At 35.7% G+C, this 22934-nt stretch overlaps 1 protein-coding gene across 10 annotated transcripts in view; it reads right to left on the bottom strand.

Annotated features, from left to right (window-relative positions):
- Syx1A (Syntaxin 1A) overlaps nucleotides 1-22934 on the bottom strand; it is a 142246-nt gene that overhangs the window by 41214 nt on the left and 78098 nt on the right. For all 10 annotated transcript variants that reach the window (XR_012454567.1, XR_012454570.1, XR_012454571.1 and 7 more), the window contains exon 4: nucleotides 51-125. Coding sequence is in view for 5 of the 10 variants with exons in the window: in XM_074115616.1 (XP_073971717.1) it covers nucleotides 51-125 (75 nt within the window). In the remaining 5 variants the exon portion in view is untranslated. The remainder of the gene's footprint in view (nucleotides 1-50; nucleotides 126-22934) is intronic.

Genomic DNA, 22934 nt, shown 5'->3' with positions numbered 1-22934 from the left:
CACATACAAAATTAATCAAAATAATTTGTTTTAATTTAACCTTAACATACCTTTAAGTTTAGCTCGAACTTTATTCGCCGTCTTCTTAATTTCGGCCATCAGGTCTTCCAGTTCTTGTTTGACCTCTGTTAACAAAAAGAAAAAGAATTTTTAAATAAAATTGTTTCAATTTTTAATAAACGTAAGTAAAAGTGCCATCAGAGGAGGCTGCCGACAACGCCACACAGCCTGAAGGTTAGGTTATAGTCTAGGAAGGTTTAGCGTCATTTTTGAGTGTTTACGTTACAGTTTTTCCTAGTGTTTAACGACGGTGAACTATAACTAGTAATTTAATTATTCTTAAACAGAATAATAAAATCTGTTTTTGTAAACCGTCTTACACGTATATATTTGTGGGAAATTTTTATTAAATAATAATTTTAATCCTCATTCAATTTATTATTCAACTTATTTTTTGGAGATTTTTATCTCCGCATTTTTTCTTTAAGATGTAAATAAAATGGATTGATTATTGTCTGCCATTGTTCATATGTTTGTTTTGGAATTCAGATCAAAGACATCAGACGTCAGAAGTTCAGACTATATTCCAAAAAAAAGTTGGTCCAGATCCTTGCGTAAACAGACGACATTGAGATAACGAGCAGATCTTTTGCAGCATAGTAACCAAAAGAAAACCAAATACTATATCCACACATGAAGAGATGCTGCAAGCAAGTATAGAGCATCAAGAAAGCATTACCAATGTCTGAACAACTACTGAAGAAATAACTAAGCTCTCTAAAGATACTAAGTTCTGCTTAAAAAAAAAACATTAAATCACCCAGTGATGGGATGTAAAAATCGAAGAATGGAAAAAAAACCCTCAAAGAAGGATGAATCTCGGTGCTGCGGATTTTCGCGAAGGAAAATCCTTTCAAATGATCTCTAACCTGGAGATAAAAGAAGGAGAAAATTGCCAAAACTGGGTTAGCTTGCTTCCATGGAAGAGACGATCAGAATGAAATGATAAACTTCAAATTGGGTCGACAGCTGGAAGAATTCAACTGTAGCACTATGGCCTCGTGTAGGACCTTGGCCTTCCGCCACAGTACCTGGACCCCAAAGCTCCTTCCTTCTCCACTGTCTTACATTCAGCTCCCGGAGATCCTCTTCCACATCACACATACAACGCAGCCTAGGTTGCTCCCTCTCGGTCTACTGCCACCAGCGCTCTTCCTGGTGCCAGCAGGAAGAATGCAAGTTCAAAGTGCAATGGAATTGATGCACAAAAATTTTGAACGCTAATTTACGTCAGGGGGGTCCTACCTCAGTGGGACCCAATCGAAATAAGCTCCAAGGAAAGAGAAAAATCTAAGGTGTCAGCAGTTGGATTCGAACCCGGAACCTCCGCTTGGGAAGTACAAAACCTTTAAACATAGATTTGTTTTTTTATTAAAAAAAAAAGAATCTCTAAAAATATATATATCTATTTCCTGGATTTGTGCGAACTCAATTTCCTGGATCTTCTCTACTAATATAAACAACCTCAAAAATCCACAAGCAATGAAAGGATTACCTAGTTCTCATAAATATATTTATGGGTATAACTCTATCTATTGTGCGTGAGTATGTGAGACAGAGATAGATAGATAGAGACAGAGAGATAGATCCCGGATGGTAACTGAGCTGTTCGCCAAGTCAGTGTTTGTTTTGAAATTCAAATAGAAAGGAAACATGATGTTCCCACAGGAAACATCTGCCTTTCCTCCTATATATATTTATTATCCAATTTAATGCACCTCTTCAACAACTTAGTACTCGGTCTTCTCTTCTTACTTTTTGCCACCCACCACCTCGTCACTATTTCCAACTTCCGTTTATTACATTTAATTAAAAAAAAATTATATAAAATTACACATAATGTAAACTACACAATACTACAGTAGAGTAATAAAAAGAAATCCCTAGAAAGTGACCTCCATCATGGTTTACTGCAATTCCACAAACTTTAAATTAAAAACTTCTTATTATTCAAGTTGAAAAAATTTTATTAAAAGTTTGGTTGCCAGACCTGAAATTTCCAGCCAACTGATTTCCTTGAAAAACTTGGGATTTTTTTTTTTGGCAACATACTTAAATTTCTCACAAATAGAAAATGCTGCTGACAATTCAGAATGGTTTTTATAGATTATTCCCAAGAAGATTCGACAATAAAGATACTGGAGATAAAGTCACAATTTAATTGTACTCGTAGACTCGGGTTTGTTCGTAGATTAAACGAACGTGAAATTCGCTTCACTTTGCGATTTAAAAAAAATAAATAAATAACGCGTTTATTAATTGCATTCTTAATTTATTTATTACATTTTTAATAATAATAATTGTTTATTTATTTACACAAAAATGAAAGAATACAAGAAATTGAGGTTTCAAGCTTAGCGCCTATATACTACACTCATCAGGCAAAATATTATTGTAGTACAGATTAACAGGGAACCTACATACATATTAAGGGGGGAAAAAAACAAAAAAACCATAGTTTGATACAGCTATTTACGACAAAATATGCTTAAAGCATTTATATTCATATTTATTACATTTAAGTTAAATGTAAGTTGAAAAGAAAGCTTGAAAATATAGTTTTATGACTTGTTTAATCAATACAATAATAATAATTACATTTAATGCAACCAGAATTCGCCAGGTGATCATCTTTTTTTTAATTCTTAATTTGGCCACTAGATTGTACCACTTTATATCCAAGTTTTATAGATATGCATGATGCAATAGGGTGTGTATACGAGGGTCGTTTGAAAAGTCCGTGCAAAGTCAGTGAGATAGCACCACTGGCGCGTATCGAGGTTATGTTTAGTTAGTAGCATCTCTTGGAAGAACACACACCAAGTTTCAGCCAGATCGGTCTATTTCTTTGTGTTTGGCATTCGTTTGAATCGAGGAAGTCGAGTGATTTTCAAAAAATGGACGAAAAAGAATTTCGTGTGTTGATTAAACACTACTTTATGAAAGGCAAAACGCCTCAGGAGACTAAAGAGAAGCTTGATAAACATTATGGTGACTCTGCACCTTCGATTAGAACAGTTTATAAGTGGTTTCAAAACTTTCGGAGTGGCCATATGGGCACAAGTGACGTTCTGGACGCCCTGTTGAGGTTACTACTCCAGAAATCATTGATAAAATCCATGATATGGTGATGGATGACAGAAGAGTGAAGGTGCGTGAGATTGCTAGTGCTGTGGGCATCTCGAATGAACGGGTACATAATATTTTGCATCAACATTTGGACATGACAAAGCTATCCGCAAGATGGGTGCCGCGATTGCTCACGCTTGACCAAAAACGAAATCGTGTGAAGTGTTGCAAGGACGGTTTGCAGCTGTTCCAGAAGAATCCGCAGGACTTTAAACGTCGTTTCGTCACTGTGGATGAAACATGGATACATCACTACACTCCTGAGACCAAAGAACAATCTAAACAATGGGTTACCAAGGGGGAATCTGCGCCAAAAAAGGCGAAGACCGTTCCTTCGGCCGGAAAGATTATGGCGACTGTCTTTTGGGATTCGCAAGGAATAATCCTCATCGACTATCTGGAAAAGGGTAAAACTATTACAGGTGCATATTATTCATCGTTATTGGACCGTTTGAAAACCGAGCTGCAAGAAAAACGCCCACGATTGGCCCACAAAAAAGTCCTTTTCCATCACGACAACGCACCAGCTCACACCTCAGCAGTTGTGGTCGCAAAATTAATGGAAATAGGGTTCCAACTCGTTTCACATCCCCCCTATTCTCCAGACTTGGCTCCCTCGGACTACTATTTGTTCCCCAATATGAAGAAATGGCTGGCGGGAAAAAGATTTTATTCAAACGAGTTGGTGATTGCAGAAACGAATGGCTATTTTTCAGACTTGGACAAATCCTATTATTCGGAAGGGATCAACAAACTAGAGCAGCGTTGGACGAAGTGTATAAGCCTAAAAGGAGACTATGTTGAAAAATAAAAAAGGTTTACCCCAAAAAATTAAGTAGTTTTTATTTTTGCACGGACTTTTCAAACGACCCTCGTACAATAAAGAAAATTCTCAAAATATTGAACAATTATTTCAGCAAAATTACACTTTCGGTTTGCCTCATTGTTTAACATTTCCCACGTAGCATTACAGGATGTAAAAAATAGAATAACAGTAATGACATTGAACGTCAGTGACATGGTGATATATTAGACTGCTAGAGACCTTTAAAACAGGAAGTATGATGACCTAATTAAAAGAAAAGAGTTCTAGAGAAGGAGTAGAGAGGATTACGTAATAGATGCCATGATATTCGGCTGAGATTGGGGCTAAATTCTCGTGACTTATTCGGTTGAAATTTTCAAAGGATATATTTTTTTATTTATTGACTTTTAATCAGGCAGAAGGGAAATTCTTACGTAATCGAAGAAGAACAGGAATAGCAGGAGGATGATAAAGTAAATAAAGAAATACGGTGAGGGAGGGGACATACACTTCATAATTGTTTTTATACTTTTAGCTAATTGTGGAGGAGCTAGTTTTAGTTAATAAAAATGGCCAGTTCCAGCTGGAGAAGAATTCGGCAGAGCGTGGGTGGGGAGAGTAAACTAAAATTATCCCGGGAAATGGTATGCAAATTAGGAAATTCCATTCATTGAACAATGCGCTGGCATCTCGACACTTTAAACTTGCGATGGCATTTCAGAGAGGGGGAAGGGTTCGCTTTGTGTGGGTGTGTAGGTGTGTGAGTATTCCAGTGTATTAGTAGATCATCCTCAGGCTTTTCCTGCAGTTTTATGCACTCTCTCCTTGAAACAGAAATTACCCCCTCCCAAGTTTAAGGTCTCCAAAAATTAAGATTAAATCAGAAACTTTGATCTTTAAGTTCAAAAGTTTTAAGAAGCTTAAGAAGTAATATAAATTATTTATTTATTTATATTAATTTTTTTTTTTTACTTCTTACGATGTTTACGATCTCTTACCCCCCACACAAAGGAAGTATTTAAATCGAGCAGATGTAATATTTAAAGAGTTTTTACTGATTCCATTTTGAGGATCCCTGAATCAAAATAATAGTTATTTATTTAACAAGTGTGGAAAGTAGTACTTTTCCTCACACGAGGCAGGGTTTGCAAGGCAAATTGCCGAGTGTGAGGAAAATACTTTACACTCGAGTTAAATATTATATTTTTTCTGCAACCATTAGGGTTATTAACTAAAAAAAAAAAAAAACTAAACAGGAATCACTAGAATCCATTTTAAATTTCTATAAGGTAACACTATAACCTTTTTAACTGTTATAATTAAAAATATCTAATTATTTATTAAAATATTATTTTTATTTCTATATTCCTTTCAATTTTTATTTAATTTTTTTAATATTCGTTTTTTAATTATTTAGATAAAATAAATTTCAATAAGCTTATTAAAGTTTTACAGAAAATATTTAATAACAAAACTTCTTATATCAAGGAAGCACAATAAAGTTTTTCCACTCACTAGTGAGGAAAGTGACACTAATGGGAATTTTTCCCCACTAGTGAGGGAAGTTGGGCATTACATAGCTGATTTTAATTGAGTAATGAGAAAATTCCTACATGGTTGCAGAAAAAAGTGTTTTCCAATATTGGTACGTATGTGTGTAACCCCAAAAACGGAAACATTGGTAGGATTGTCGACCAAAGTGCTGAAGTTAATTTAACAGCTCATTCAATATAATTGAGTACACGAAGAATTAAAATATGTTAATTCTACCGAAACTAGTTCATACTAAATTCTCCATAAAGTTAAATATAAACTTTTGCTTTGTGTTGAAAGTTAAATTGGAGAGAAAAGTGAAAATGGCGGTACCGGCTTTGAACTGCTGCACACAAATACGGGCGGCCGTCTGTTTGTCTGGAAAAGTTAAATCTTCTTCATTCACAGGAACTGAGAAGTTTGCCAAATATTACTGACTAAATTTCCCCTTTTAATCATTTAATTTCCCTTCTTCACAAGTGTAAAAAAAATTCTTTTGTTTTTCACTTCCCTTATCCACGTATGGGGAAAAATATTTTCATGTTTTTCATGAGAAATCATGTTCTTTGGATTCTCTGATGTCGGAAAAGTGTTTTATTGACCAAAATTGGGTCTATAAAGCGCCAGACTCAAAAATAGTACTTTTTTATTTATTTAGGGCAAATAACCGGAATGGTGATTACTTCCTTTAAGTGCCGAGTTGTCAATCCCAGCTCAGACTCTCATATTTCCAAAAATGTCAAAGAAAAAAAATCTCTAAAAACAAAGAATAGAACAAAGAACTATATTTTTATTTATTTGTAAGTTATATATTTTTTTCAAATACATTTATCGTACATTTATTTTTTAAAAAAAATTGAACTTCCCGGTTTATTTAGGCTGAATCACGGGCTTCAGCAACGTTGTTGGAAAATTTGTTTTTCCGTTTACTTTGCACACAAGTGGAGACATTCAGTAATGGTGTGCTGCACGTAGAGAAAATTGTTCCTGGTACTGGACAAAGGAACGGTATCACCCACACTTCAGGTATCCATTGCGTTTTAGGCCTGGAATGTCCAATTCGTAGCCTAGCCACTATTACCTCCTCACTCCTAGTGGATCTGGGTATGCTGTGTCCCAGGACTGTACAGTTTCTTTAAGAGCACTGAGTTCGTTGTTTGTTATGGATGTCCACTCGCGCTGCCAGCTACGCTTTACATCTTCTTTTACCACACGACTTACATGGACCCTGGCATGGTTCTTTCTATCATCGCTGTAATGGTAGTGGGCCTCTTTTGCGGCTAAATCAGCGATAATGTTGCCTTGGATTCCAGAATGAACTGGTATCCATTTAAATGATACATCTCCTAATAGAAGTCTAAACAAGTTTGATGTTTTGTTAAGGTGGTAGCCCCAAAATGATGCGGCTATTGTGAAAAATACACACACACACATACGCCATTTTCTAAAGCCCACTTTTCCAAACTGAGGGAACCACAAAAATGGATAATTCATGTGCTAACTCGATTAAGAAAATTTGACAAAATCGCGTTACTTTGGGCTTAAACTGTAGTAAGAGTAAAAAAAAATGATAAGAAAAAAATTATGAGCGCAAAAAAATGTACTTTGAGTGGAAGGAGTAAATCTGCTAAAGGGTGGAAGGGTCGTGACGTAACAAGAAGTAAAGGTAAGATCAATGACCTTGATGGCGATTGAGCAGATACACACAGAGAGGAATATAGAATCGACTATGTACTGCTGCATTGAGAACTAGCCTAGCCAGCCGATATTCAGTACAGCTGTTAATATGATATGATTTAAAAAGGGCTCTGGAGTATGTGGTGTTTGGTTGGATGTAGACACACACATGGAAAAAGCGGCAGGGAAGATGGAGCGGGAGGAAAAGGATGATGACGTAGAATTGGCACGGATGTTATAAAGCTAGCCGACTAGAGTGGGTTGGTTAGGTGCAAGGAGGGGTGGGTTGGTAGATATCTAGCGCGCCATCGTTCGCCCTGCATGTCTAGGCTAGTGGCAGTGGGGTCCTGGATCGAATTAGGGAGCAAAAGCAAACCCCAGCAGGGTTACCTCCTAGCACAGAACACCAGCTGTCTGGGCGCTGCTCTGGCTAACCCACTGCTCTGGCTGCTAATACTGCATCACTACCGCCCCACTCAAGTCAACCTTAAACTAATTTCTATAAAAAAAAAAATCTGTGGGAAGCACACTCACACGACTTTATCTCACCTCCATCTTCACCCAGATTATATCTCACAGATTTTCTACAAAATTCCCCGCGGGAGCGTGATCTGTTTAATTTTTACAATTATCATGTGTGATGATTCACAGACGACCATTCCCGCCCTCCTTCTAAATAGAGAAATGCAAATAATTTCACATTGTGAAGGGACTCAGAAAACGGGAGTTCTGTTCCCTGGATTAAACCTTTGCCCTAGGGACAGTAAATAAAGCTGGTTAGTACTATATGGGAATGTCTTAGACCAGGGATGGTGAACCTTTTTGAGACGTTTTTAGTACATAGCTCTTGGGTCACTAATGCACCCATTTGCAAAAGAGTTAAGTTTAAAAATTGTTAAACTGAATATTTTCAAAACTAAAAAACATCTTTAAAATTCAGTTGGCTTAACGGGGTGAAACGGGACGAAACAAGTGGCTATGGAAGTCTCTTTTTACAAACATAACCTGAACAAAACCTTACAAAAGAGTGTTTTATCTGAAGAAAAATCTAAATAAATAGCTTTTGGGTTGTCGTTTTTTTTTAACAAACAAAATATGAGTAAAATTATACATTTTATTTGACATTTTGTGAGCACTTTTGCTTTATTTCAATTACTACAAAAGCATTTGTCGGTCATTTGCCTTTTTGGAACTGTAATGATCAAACTAAAGGTTATAGATAGCATTTAAATTGCTTTTGTGTCAATGTGTGATTGAAAAAAATACAGATAGAATATAAATTATCCACACAATTAGAAAATCTAAATCAACCCGCGTAAACAAACTAATGGTTGCCTAGCAATTGTGGGTCAGTGGAAAAGCTTGCGCGGGTCTTAAGTTTGCCATCACTGTCTTAGACCATACTGCCAGCTGGATATCTGGAACAGCAGAGCAGAGAAATTTGCTCGGAGCAAATCACTTAGGAGAGTGCCCAGATCTTATTCGCTCAACTCCCAGAAGATCCTCTTTCAAACTCAAAGAAAGAGCGAGTTTTCCTCTTTGCTTTCGCTACACTCCTAGGTTTCTCATATCAGGTTGGTTCGCGAGAAGTAATTCACGATTTGGGGGGGGTTTCACTGAGAGATGAAAAAAGATCTTCAAGATTATCCACGTATATGAATAAAGATTTCCCAGCAATGTGCTTATCATGTTCAAGCTCACTTTTTTTAGCGCCCATACCCCCCTTCTTCACCCAAGGAAAAAGCCACAGCCAACTAGAGCTATCAGTGTTACTCACACACACTGTGACAGCCCTTTGCCCTTTTTAATGACCTACTTCCTGTCTCGTTTGCAATTAGATCTTTAATGACTTTGCCTTACTTAAGTTTTATTACTTAGGCAAAGCTTTACTACTTACACGTTTTACGATAAAAATTAATTATCTACTTAAGACAGAGAATCAAATTAATTAACAGAAAATCTGATGTGATTTTCTTTTACCGTTTTATTAATTAAGGTATTAATTAATTTTCCGCCAAACTTATGAATTTGTAGGGAAAATTGTTTACTCATAGATTGCCGTCCATCTCGTCAATATAATAACTATGTAGAAGGGAAGATCACATGCAGCTTCCAAAAAAAATTATGAATTTTCAAAAAATAAAATTATAAATAGAACCACGAGTATATTCCTTTATCAAAATAGCCATTCTGTACAGCTGTTCTTCCGGGGGACTGATGTTCACAATAAACGAGTAAATATGGCGAAGAAAAGAATGAGGTATAGTTGGGTTGAAATGTAGACCACTTCTTGAAGTGGATATGCTTAGAGAAGCGCGTCGCGAATATCTTGTAGATAGATGCTCCTTGGAGCGCTGTCTCTTCTACGCAGACTTCTATTGGGCAGGAAACTCCACAGGACTTTCCTTTAAACTAGGCTACGGGTAACCCACATTCCTTCAGAACAAGGAAAGGTGAAGAAGATTCTTGGCTTGAAGTCTCTCTCTAATTCCAGAAGTATTTCTTTTTCAGCCGTTCTTAGTATTCACCCTCAAGAAGTGAATCTTTTTTTAAAGAAGCTACAATTAGAGCAAGGTTACTGGCATTGAACCTAGGGAGCTGTTTCTCTTCAGCAGATCTAAAGATTACAACGAGCACCGCATGGGCCTTCCACCTGTAGCCTAACTAGGGCTGTACTCTTGACAGGGCAGGGGACCTTGATACTGAACTTCGGGCTCTGCTACTTGTTGAAGCAACGGCTTCTAACATTTATCTCTGAAGAATTATTATTCTCTTTTAGATAATATATACATTATATATTCTGAATGTCTAAAACGACGTCATTTAGGAACTTGGGAAAAAAAATACGATGAAGCCTCTACCCACACCTACCTTCTTTCTGTGGCTACAATTTTTCCAGGATTCCCTCGGCTGTGGTTTTTATCGAACACTCACACGACTTTTGGATTGTATTTTGGAACCTATTATACAATTTTTTACAAATACTAAATTTTGACGAAGCGTGTTTAGTTAACTATGTATCGATAGAGGCAGTCAAATTACCAAGCAACTTGGTAATTAAACTATAGTTTAATACGATTTCCGTTCGATTTAAATCGCTTTTCCAAATAAACGATTCTTTTCCGCCAATTTTGAAATTACAATATGTTTATTAATATTCCTTGATGATACCAGTATCTTGTTCTGTATAGGAACATTCATAGAGGGATGCTTGAGGTGTTTTTTTTTCCTTTAACAAAACACAAAAATAGCAAATTGTAAAAATCTACAATAAAAAATACTTGACCCAACAAAATATCGAATTGGGGAGGTATAATATTCAGGTAGAACGTTCAGCCAATCAAATGGTGAAAAACTAAGTTGGCCACACCCACCAAAAAAAAGCACGCCCATATTAAGTAGACCACGCCCCTTTGAATGCTAATAATATGTTTAACCTTATAGAAAATAATAAATGAGATACGTTTGTTTTCTTCATATTTTCCGCTTTTCTTTTTCTCAGAATTTTACTCAACTCTCGCTGTATTAGAAGAAAATATTGCTAAAAAAACAACAATTTCAGTTATTTATTTTTTCATGATTTAATTGAACAACACTGCTGCCCTCTATCTGTCAATCTCACTAAATTCAAAATGAATAACATTAAATTATACGAGGTGTGGCTATTAAATAACGAGACTGATCCTGCTACAGAAGAACTATGCATGCGCCAAATCCAAACGACCGACAGCTGTGCAGCGTAAAGTCTTCTCTTTCGATTGTGCAGCGTCTCTCACGTGTTTGTAGAGAAATCTGTCTGATCGGAACGTCGTTTTGTGGAAGAGCTGTTAGTTTCGTTTTGCCGAAAACATGATACTACACATGCGTAGTAGAGCAACGAATTGTCGTGAAATTTCACGTGAAACTGGAGCAAAACCGCTACAGAAACTTATCTTTTATTAAAAGAAGTTTATGGTGATGAATGTTAATCACGTGCGCGAGTTTTTAAGTGGTTCAAGCGTTTTCAAGATGGCCGAGAAGACGTCGAAGATGATGACCACCCGGGTCGCCCTTCCACGTCCAAAACGGACGTGAAAATATCGATTATAATAAATCAACATTACTACCGGTGAGGTGCTTGCTTAACTCCGTCACGGGATTCTCCATCAAGACATTGCATTATCTGTCAAGATGTTTCTAGTCAAGTACAACATCCCAGTTTCTAGGCCATCCGTGTGACTTTAGATCTGTTTCCCAAAGTCAAATCTGCATTAAAAGGAACACGATTTCCGTCCGTTGAAGCTGTGAAAGAAAAAGCGGCACGCGTCATGCAGGAGCTCAGACAGAAAAAGACTTCCAGCACTGTTTCGGAACAATGGTAAATTCGCATGGAGCGTTGTAGGGATAGGGGAGGGGTGTATACTGAAGGTGATAATAACTAAATATGTTTAAATTTAAAATAAAATGTTTTTACAGCAGTAGTCTCGTTATTTTAATAGCCACACCTCGTATAGTCATATACATATAAGACTTACATATAAAACTTTGAACGTCTTTATGTAATTTTTTTGTTTTTTCCAATAAGAAGCAGAAAAACTTAGAAAAAAGTCATCAAAAGATATGAAACTAATTCCATTCTAAATCTTGAGTCATTTTCAGCCTAGTCAAATGGGCGATCAATAAGTGGCTGAAAAATCAATAATTTCAGTAATAAGTTTACCGTGATTTGCCCAGTAATTATTCAATAATTATTTTTCAGAAGATAATAAATTCTGTGAACATTTCACAATCTATGCATAATTAAAGAAATAAATGAAAGACAAAATAAAATTAATTTATTTAAAGTTAATAATTATTGGAATTAATAAATTTAATAATTAATAAGTTTAAATTTAATAATTATTAATAAATTAATAGAAAGCAATAATTAAAAATATCTGTTGCTACTGAAATGATACAAAATTTGATAACCTAAAAGCTGTTTTTTTTACAAATTAAATTTAATTAAATGGTAAAAGGTAATTAAATGAACCGCTCGCTACATTAACCACGTATTCAAAAAATTAATTAATAATAATAAAAAGTAACAATAGTATTACTGTTTTAATTTAATTATTTAAAGTTTATTGAATAAGTTGTGTGAGGTAGAAAATAGTCAAAAAAATGAGAACATTGAACTGCTTAGTACTACGAATAGCCGCTAGATGGCATAGGCGTACAGAAAATTGTTCCCTTGGAGACAGTCCAGTGTTACCCGCGGTTGAACATTTTCTACTGAATCAAATCTATTGTTACCGAGTTTTATGGTGAAAGCGATTATCATCCATTTTTTTTTTAGCTTGCATACATTTTTTATTTTTTTTTAAAAGAAATTTAAAATATAAAAATAAAAAGAAGTTTTTACAAAATAGCTTTTTGAAATTACTGGAATTATTTATTACTGGAGCCCAAAACGATGCTCCTGGATGATTTTGTGTGTGTATGTGTGTGTGTCTCTCTCTATCTCTCGCCAATACCTAATTAATTTTTTAAGAATAATTCGATTTAACCAGAAGGACTTCCTGCATTGAATAGAGTTTTCTCAAAATGGGTGCATCTAGATTTTCTTGTAACATTTTTTTTTTTTTTTTGCATGGAAATTCACTTACAGACAATTCCCTGGGATATTGTGGAAAGAAGACACGCTTTTCCCTAAAAAAAAAAAGCCGTTTTAGTGCTACTGAACGAGCTAATCCATCTCTTTGTACGAGGGACGTTTGAAAAGTCCGTGTAAAGTCAGAGAGATAGCACCACTGGCGCGTATCGAGGTTATGTTTAGTTAGTAGCATCTCTTGGAAGACCACACAACAAGTTTCAGCCAGATCGGTCTATTTCTATGTGTTTGGCATTCGTTTGAATCGAGGAAGTCGAGTGATTTTCAAAAAATGGACGAAAAAGAATTTCGTGTGTTGATTAAACACTACTTTATGAAAGGCAAAACGCTTCAGGAGACTAAAGAGAAGCTTGATAAACATTATGGTGACTCTGCACCTTCGATTAGAACAGTTTATAAGTGGTTTCAAAATTTTCGGAGTGACCGCTGAACGTTCTGGACGCCCTGTTGAGGTTACTACTCCAGAAATCATTGATAAAATCCATGATATGGTAATGGATGACAGAAGAGTGAAGGTGCGTGAGATTGCTAGTGCTGTGGGCATCTCGAATGAACGGGTACATAATATTTTGCATCAACATTTGGACATGACAAAGCTATCCGCAAGATGGGTGCCGCGATTGCTCACGCTTGACCAAAAACGAAATCGTGTGAAGTGTTGCAAGGACGGTTTGCAGCTGTTCCAGAAGAATCCGCAGGACTTTAAGCGTCGTTTCGTCACTGTTGATGAAACATGGATACATCACTACACTCCTGAGTCCAAAGAACAATCTAAACAATGGGTTACCAAGGGGGAATCTGCGCCAAAAAAGGCGAAGACCGTTCCTTCGGCCGGAAAGATTATGGCGACTGTCTTTTGGGATTCGCAAGGAATAATCCTCATCGACTATCTGGAAAAAGGTAAAACTATTACAGGTGCATATTATTCATCGTTATTGGACCGTTTGAAAACCGAGCTGCAAGAAAAACGCCCACGATTGGCCCACAAAAAAGTCCTTTTCCATCACGACAACGCACCAGCTCACACCTCAGCAGTTGTGGTCGCAAAATTAATGGAAATAGGGTTCCAACTCGTTTCACATCCAGACTTGGCTCCCTCGGACTACTATTTGTTCCCCAATATGAAGAAATGGCTGGCGGGAAAAAGATTTTATTCAAACGAGGAGGTGATTGCAGAAACGAATGGCTATTTTTCAGACTTGGACAAATCCTATTATTCGGAAGGGATCAACAAACTAGAGCAGCGTTGGACGAAGTGTATAAGCCTAAAAGGAGACTATGTTGAAAAATAAAAAAGGTTTACCCCAAAAAATTAAGTAGTTTTTATTTTTGCACGGACTTTTCAAACGACCCTCGTATAATAGAAACGTTGCTCCAATAAGGGATTAATTCAAAATCGGTGACCCCCTTCCGGAAATCAGACTTGACTGAATAGAATTTTTGATTTCCTTGAAACTGCTGATTGGTAATACGTAGAGATCGGATAACCACCGGGACTATCTGACGTTAGCGGCGAATGATTAAAAAATGAGAAAAATAATCTTTTTCTGTATCTATTATAATCGCTCGTGAAAGCTTTATCGAGTGAGGCAAAAAAGGCCTAAATTTAGGGGGGTCAGCAAATTTTTTTTTTTGTGATCAAAGACCACCCTATATAATTTTTCGAAATCTCCATCGACACCCCCTTTTAAAAGTAATTTTCAGTTAATTTAAAAGTATAACTATCTATTAGTTACTGTGTTTGTACAATTTGTTTGATGATTTTAAAACATTTATTAAAATAATTTTTACATTGTGTAACAAATAGTTTTATGAAAAATATCTTGAATGTTGAAATTTAAATACCTTAATATTTATTAAATAAATAAATAATTATAAATAAGTAAAGTAACTACAGTTATTGCTTCTTAATTAATGAGATGGGTGTACCCTGGGTGTTTCTTTGCAAGGTTCCGCTATATTGGGTTCGAAATTGTTTTTCCTACGACCTCCAATCGACCCCTAATTTTCTTAAATAGACCCCTGGGGGTCTATATAGACCACTTTGGCGACCACTGCGCCTATAGAAAAGGAGACCAAAAATGGCCAAGTTGGGTATTTGATTTTTCGGTTGCAGTTTCTGTCGGATAATCCCTTAAATAACTGTCCAACCGGATATAGTTTTAATTAAAGGAAATCTATTATACTCCAAATTGGTAGAGAATCTTTCCGCCGGAAGTTCCATATTACACTTTTTTTCAGTTCTTACGATGTTTACGATCTCTTACCCCCCAAACAAAGGAAGTATTTAAATCGAGCATATGTAGTATTTAAAGAGTTTTTACTGTTTCCATTTTGAGGAACCCTGAATCAAAATAAAAGTGTTTCCCAATATTGGTACTTAGGTGGTGTAACCCCAAAAACGGAAACATTGGTAGGATTGTCGACCAAAGTGCTGAAGTTAATTTAACAGCTGATTCAATGTAATTGAGTACACGAAGAATTAAAATATGTTAATTCTGCCGAAACTAGTTCATACTAAATTCTCCAATAAAGTTCAATATAAACTTTTGCTTCGTGTTGAAAATTAAATTGGGGAAAAGTAAAAATGACGCTATATTGGGTTTGAAACTTTTTTTTTCTTCGACCCCCCCTGGCACAGATCGACCCCTACTTTTTTAGTAAGACCTGGGGGTCTTATATAGCCCACTTTGGCGACCTCTCGCCCAGGGGAACTCAAAATCATTTTTTTAGGCTAAAAAAAAAAATCCTATTTCCGGTAAAAATTCGTCACCATTATTAATACTTCCTCCTTAAGCCTCCAAGTAAAGATGTGCAAAATGCAAATAAAAGCAGAGAGATTTTAAAGCAAGAGATTTAATGTTGGCAACACTTTTAAAACTTCAAACTCTTCCGGAGAGAGAAGAGCCTCTCTGCAACAAATTACATCCAACAAGAGGAGCGAGCATGTTCCCCGTGTTATAATAACCTCTTAAGAACATCCCTCTTCACTGCTTTTTTAACTGGAATAAATTGAGTACAAAAAAAACTTCCCACCGGGTCTCCCCACTCTATGACGCCCGAGATCTCGATTTTATTCACTCAATAGAATTTCTATTGGGAACTATTAATGCTGTTCCGGAGTTCCTGTATAAACCGGAAATTTTTCAATTCGATTAAAAGAAAGGATATAGTCTTGTTTTTTAATTCATTTAAAACAAAGTAGGTAAAGACTTTACAGGTAATACCCTAATTACAGTTAAGTAGAAAAGCTCGTTATCGTAACACGCTCAACTTTACGAAGTTTCATGTTACCTAGCCATCTTTAACTAGCCTTTTTGTTTTTTAGTGTTGCTTTTTAACAACAACAACACTTCCATTATTTTTAGTAAATTTCATTATTAACATGACGTCGCCATCAACTTTCCTCCATGATCATGTTCAGACAGGCAGATAGACGTATTTTTTTTTTTCTTCTTCTTTAGCTTTGCCTCTACTAACCGCTCTAGGCTAACGGTGCCTAGAGAGTTTTAATTTCGTTCAAACCTCCTAGGGCATCTGCGTCATTCAATTATCGAGAAACATCATTATACAAAACGTTCAAACTAGTATTGGTTATATTGGCTCAAGAAACAGTTCGCTTATACTTCTTGCAATGATAGGATGACCGTACCGGAATGCTTTCTACCAAGATTAACCTGGTAGGTTATTATTGAAAGGGTTCCGTATATCTAGTTTTTTAATAAGTTGCCACACACTCATTAATAGATGGCTATTGGTGATGGGAAACCCAGCTCTGGCAACGGACGAGATAAAAAAAAAACTAAAAAAATCCTCTTCCGCAGAGGAAAGTACTGTACTTGCCTCCATTCGTCTGGATTTTTTATGGGTCATGGTTTTGCTGCGAAATGGGGCCCTTATAACTCCCACAGGAAGCAACAGATTATTCGTATGAAATTTTGTGCTCTTACACACTCTGTTTTACTGAGTAGTATGATATAGTTTTCTTGAATACAGACCCATTAGTTGAGAAGATATTGAGAGTTGAAATTTTTTTGGGTCATGGTTTTGCTGTGAAATAGGGCCCTTATAATTCCCACAGTAAACAACAGATTATTCGTATGAAATTTTGTACTCTTACACACTCTGTTTTACTGAGTAGTATGCTATAGTTTTCTTGAGAACAGACCCATTAGTTGAGAAGATATTGAGAGTTGAAATTTTTGTGGGTCATGGTTTTGCTGTTAAATGGGGCCCTTATAATTCCCACAGTAAACAACAGATTATTCGTATGAAATTTTGTGCTCTTACACACTCTGTTTTACTGAGTAGTATGCTATAGTTTTCTTGAGAACAGACCCATTAGTTGAGAAGATATTGAGAGTTGAAATTTTTTTGGGTCATGGTTTTGCTGTGAAATGAGGCCCTTATAATTCCCACAGTAAACAACAGATTATTCGTATGAAATTTTGTGCTCTTACACACTCTGTTTTACTGAGTAGTATGCTATAGTTTTCTTGAATACAGACCCATTAGTTGAGAAGATATTGAGAGTTGAAATTTTTTTGAGTCATGGTTTTGCTGTGAAATAGGGCCCTTATAATTCCCACAGTAAACAACAGATTATTCGTATGAAATTTAGTGCCCTTACACACTCTGTTTTACTGAGTAGTATGCTATAGTTTTCTTGAGTACAGATCCATTACTTGAGAAGATATGGAGAGTTGAAATTTTTTTGGGTCATGGTTTTGCTGAGAAATGGGCACTTATAACTCCCACAGGAAACAACAGATTGTTCGTATGACATTCTGTGCTCTTACACACTCTGTTTTACTGTGTACTATACTATAGTTTTCTTGAGAACAAATCCATTAGTTGAGAAGATATTGAGAGTTGAAATTTTTTTGGGTCATGGTTTTGCTGTGAAATGGGGCCCTTATAATTCCCACAGTAAACAACAGATTATTCGTATGAAATTTTGTGCTCTTACACACTCTGTTTTACTGAGTAGTATGCTATGGTTTTCTTGAGAACAGACCCATTAGTTGAGATGATATTGAGAGTTGAAATTTTTTTGGGTCATGGTTTTGCTGTGAAATGGGGCCCTTATAATTTCCACAGTAAACAACAGATTGTTCGTAAGACATTCTGTGCTCTTACACACTCTGTTTTACTGTGTACTATACTATAGTTTTCTTGAGAACAAATCCATTAGTTGAGAAGATATTGAGAGTTGAAATTTTTTTGGGTCATGGTTTTGCTGTGAAATGGGGCCCTTATAATTCCCACAGAAAACAACAGATTATTCGTATGAAATTTTTTGCTCTTACACACTCTGTTTTACTGAGTAGTATGCTATAGTTTTCTTGAATACAGATCCATTAGTTGAGAAGATATTGAGAGTTGAAATTTTTTTGGGTCATGGTTTTGCTGTGAAATGCGGCCCTTATAACTCCCACAGGAAACAACAGATTATTCGTATGAAATTTTAGGCTCTTACACACTCTGTTTTACTGGGTAGTATGCTATAGTTTTCTTGAATACAGATCCATTAGTTGAGAAGATATTGAGAGTTGAAATTTTTTTGGGTCATGGTTTTGCTGTGAAATTAGGCCATTATAATTCTCACAGTAAAAAACAGATTGTTCGTATGACATTCTGTGCTCTTACACACTCTGTTTTACTGTGTACTATACTATAGTTTTCTTGAGAACACATCCATTAGTTGAGAAGATATTGAGTTGAAATTTTTTTGGGTCATGGTTTTGCTGTGAAATGGGGCCCTTATAATTCTCACAGTAAACAACAGATTATTCGTATGAAATTTTTTGTTCTTACACACTCTGTTTTACTGAGTAGTGTACTATAGTTTTCTTGAGAACAGATCCATTAGTTGAGAAGATATCGAGAGTTGAAATTTTTTTAGGTCATGGTTTTGCTGTGAAATGGGGCCCTTATAATTCCCACAGTAAACAACAGATTATTCGTATGAAATTTTGGGCTCTTACACACTCTGTTTTACTGGGTAGTATGCTATAGTTTTCTTGAGAACAGATCCATTAGTTGAGAAAATATTGAGAGTTGAAATTTATTTGGGTCATGGTTTTGCTGTGAAATGGGGCCCTTATAATTCCCACAGTAAACAACAGATTATTCGTATGAAATTTTTTGCTCTTACACACTCTGTTTTACTGGGTAGTATGCTATAGTTTTCTTGAGAACAGATCCATTAGTTGAGAAGATATCGAGAGTTGAAATTTTTTTGGGTCATGGTTTTGCTGTGAAATGGGGCCCTTATAATTCCCACAGTAAACAACAGATTATTCGTATGAAATTTTGTGCTCTTACACACTCTGTTTTACTGGGTAGTATGCTATAGTTTTCTTGAGAACAGATCCATTAGTTGAGAAGATATTGAGAGTTGAAATTTTTTTGGGTCATGGTTTTGCTGTGAAATGGGGCCCTTATAATTCCCACAGTAAACAACAGATTATTCGTATGAAATTTTGTGCTCTTACACACTCTGTTTTACTGAGTAGTATGCTATAGTTTTCTTGAATACAGATCCATTAGTTGAGAAGATATTGAGAGTTGAAATTTTTTTGGGTCATGGTTTTGCTGCGAAATTAGGCCCTTATAATTCTCACAGTAAACAACAGATTGTTCGTATGACATTCTGTGCTCTTACACACTCTGTTTTACTTTGTAGTATGCTATAGTTTTCTAGAAAACAGATCGATTATTTGAGAAGATATTGAGAGTTGAAATTTTTTTGGGTCATGGGTTTGCTGTGAAATGGGGCCCTTATAATTCCCACAGAAAACAACAGATTATTCGTATGAAATTTTGTGCTCTTACACACTCTGTTTTACTGGGTAGTATGCTATAGTTTTCTTGAGAACTAATCCATTAGTTGAGAAGATATTGAGAGTTGAAATTTGTTTGGGTCATGGTTTTGCTGTGAAATGGGGCCCTTATTATTCCCACAGTAAACAACAGATTATTCGTATGAAATTTTGTGCTCTTACACACTCTGTTTTACTGAGTAGTATACTATAGTTTTCTTGAGAACAGATCCATTAGTTGAGAAGATATCGAGAGTTGAAATTTTTTTGGGTCATGGTTTTGCTGTGAAATGGGGCCCTTATAATTCCCACAGTAAACAACAGATTATTCGTATGAAATTTTGTGCTCTTACACACTCTGTTTTACTGGGTAGTATGCTATAGTTTTCTTGAGAACAGATCCATTAGTTGAGAAGATATTGAGAGTTGAAATTTTTTTGGGTCATGGTTTTGCTGTGAAATGGGGCCCTTATAATTCCCACAGTAAACAACAGATTATTCGTATGAAATTTTTTGCTCTTACACACTCTGTTTTACTGAGTAGTATGCTATAGTTTTCTTGAGAACAGATCCATTAGTTGAGAAGATATTGAGAGTTGAAATTTTTTTGGGTCATGGTTTTGCTGTGAAATGGGGCCCTTATAATTCCCACAGTAAACAACCGATTATTCGTATGACATTCTGTGGTCTTACACACTCTGTTTTATTTTGTAGTATGCTATAGTTTTCTAGAAAACAGATCGATTATTTGAGAAGATATTGAGAGTTGAAATTTTTTTGGGTCATGGTTTTGCTGTGAAATGGGGCCCTTATAATTCCCACAGTAAACAACAGATTATTCGTATGAAATTTTGGGCTCTTACACACTCTGTTTTACTGGGTAGTATGCTATAGTTTTCTTGAGAACAGATCCATTAGTTGAGAAAATATTGAGAGTTGAAATTTATTTGGGTCATGGTTTTGCTGTGAAATGGGGCCCTTATAATTCCCACAGTAAACAACAGATTATTCGTATCAAATTTTTAGCTCTAACACACTCTGTTTTACTGAGTAGTATACTATAGTTTTCTTGAGAACAGATCCATTAGTTGAGAAGATATCGAGAGTTGAAATTTTTTTGGGTCATGGTTTTGCTGTGAAATGGGGCCCTTATAATTCCCACAGTAAACAACAGATTATTCGTATGAAATTTTGTGCTCTTACACACTCTGTTTTACTGGGTAGTATGCTATAGTTTTCTTGAGAACAGATCCATTAGTTGAGAAGATATTGAGAGTTGAAATTTTTTTGGGTCATGGTTTTGCTGTGAAATGGGGCCCTTATAATTCCCACAGTAAACAACAGATTATTCGTATGAAATTTTGTGCTCTTACACACTCTGTTTTACTGAGTAGTATGCTATAGTTTTCTTGAATACAGATCCATTAGTTGAGAAGATATTGAGAGTTGAAATTTTTTTGGGTCATGGTTTTGCTGCGAAATTAGGCCCTTATAATTCTCACAGTAAACAACAGATTGTTCGTATGACATTCTGTGCTCTTACACACTCTGTTTTACTTTGTAGTATGCTATAGTTTTCTAGAAAACAGATCGATTATTTGAGAAGATATTGAGAGTTGAAATTTTTTTGGGTCATGGTTTTGCTGTGAAATGGGGCCCTTATAATTCCCACAGAAAACAACAGATTATTCGTATGAAATTTTGTGCTCTTACACACTCTGTTTTACTGGGTAGTATGCTATAGTTTTCTTGAGAACTGATCCATTAGTTGAGAAGATATTGAGAGTTGAAATTTGTTTGGGTCATGGTTTTGCTGAGAAATGGGGCCCTTATTATTCCCACAGTAAACAACAGATTATTCGTATGAAATTTTGTGCTCTTACACACTCTGTTTTACTGAGTAGTATGCTATAGTTTTCTTGAATACAGATCCATTAGTTGAGAAGATATTGAGAGTTGAAATTTTTTTGGGTCATGGTTTTGCTGCGAAATTAGGCACTTATAATTCTTACAGTAAACAACAGATTGTTCGTATGACATTCTGTGCTCTTACACACTCTGTTTTACTGTGTACTATACTATAGTTTTCTTGAGAACAAATCCATTGGTTGAGAAGATATTGAGAGTTGAAATTTTTTTGGGTCATGGTTTTGCTGTGAAATGGGCCCTTATAACTCCCACAGGAAACAACAGATTATTCGTATGAAATTTTAGGCCCTTACACACTCTGTTTTACTGAGTAGTATGCTATAGTTTTCTTGAGGACAGATCCATTAGTTGAGAAGATATTGAGAGTTGAAATTTTTTTGGGTCATGGTTTTGCTGTGAAATGGGGCCCTTATAATTCCCACAGTAAACAACAGATTATTCGTATGAAATTTTTTGCTCTTACACACTCTGTTTTACTGAGTAGTATACTATAGTTTTCTTGAGAACAGATCCATTAGTTGAGAAGATATCGAGAGTTGAAATTTTTTTGGGTCATGGTTTTGCTGTGAAATGGGGCCCTTATAATTCCCACAGTAAACAACAGATTATTCGTATGAAATTTTGTGCTCTTACACACTCTGTTTTACTGGGTAGTATGCTATAGTTTTCTTGTGAACAGATCCATTAGTTGAGAAGATATTGAGAGTTGAAATTTTTTTGGGTCATGGTTTTGCTGTGAAATGGGGCCCTTATAATTCCCACAGTAAACAACAGATTATTCGTATGAAATTTTTTGCTCTTACACACTCTGTTTTACTGAGTAGTATGCTATAGTTTTCTTGAGAACAGATCCATTAGTTGAGAAGATATTGAGAGTTGAAATTTTTTTGGGTCATGGTTTTGCTGTGAAATGGGGCCCTTATAATTCCCACAGTAAACAACCGATTATTCGTATGACATTCTGTGGTCTTACACACTCTGTTTTACTTTGTAGTATGCTATAGTTTTCTAGAAAACAGATCGATTATTTGAGAAGATATTGAGAGTTGAAATTTTTTTGGGTCATGGTTTTGCTGTGAAATGGGGCCCTTATAATTCCCACAGAAAACAACAGATTATTCGTATGAAATTTTGTGCTCTTACACACTCTGTTTTACTGGGTAGTATGCTATAGTTTTCTTGAGAACTGATCCATTAGTTGAGAAGATATTGAGAGTTGAAATTTGTTTGGGTCATGGTTTTGCTGTGAAATGGGGCCCTTATTATTCCCACAGTAAACAACAGATTATTCGTATGAAATTTTGTGCTCTTACACACTCTGTTTTACTGAGTAGTATGCTATAGT

This window comes from Rhodnius prolixus, unplaced genomic scaffold, assembly GCF_049639745.1.
Source record: "Rhodnius prolixus isolate KJV_2025 unplaced genomic scaffold, Rpr scaffold_13, whole genome shotgun sequence".
NCBI classification, from domain to species: Eukaryota; Metazoa; Arthropoda; class Insecta; order Hemiptera; family Reduviidae; genus Rhodnius; species Rhodnius prolixus.
The sequence above is the reverse complement of the archived record's forward strand: the minus strand, read 5'-3'. Positions and strand labels throughout refer to the sequence as shown.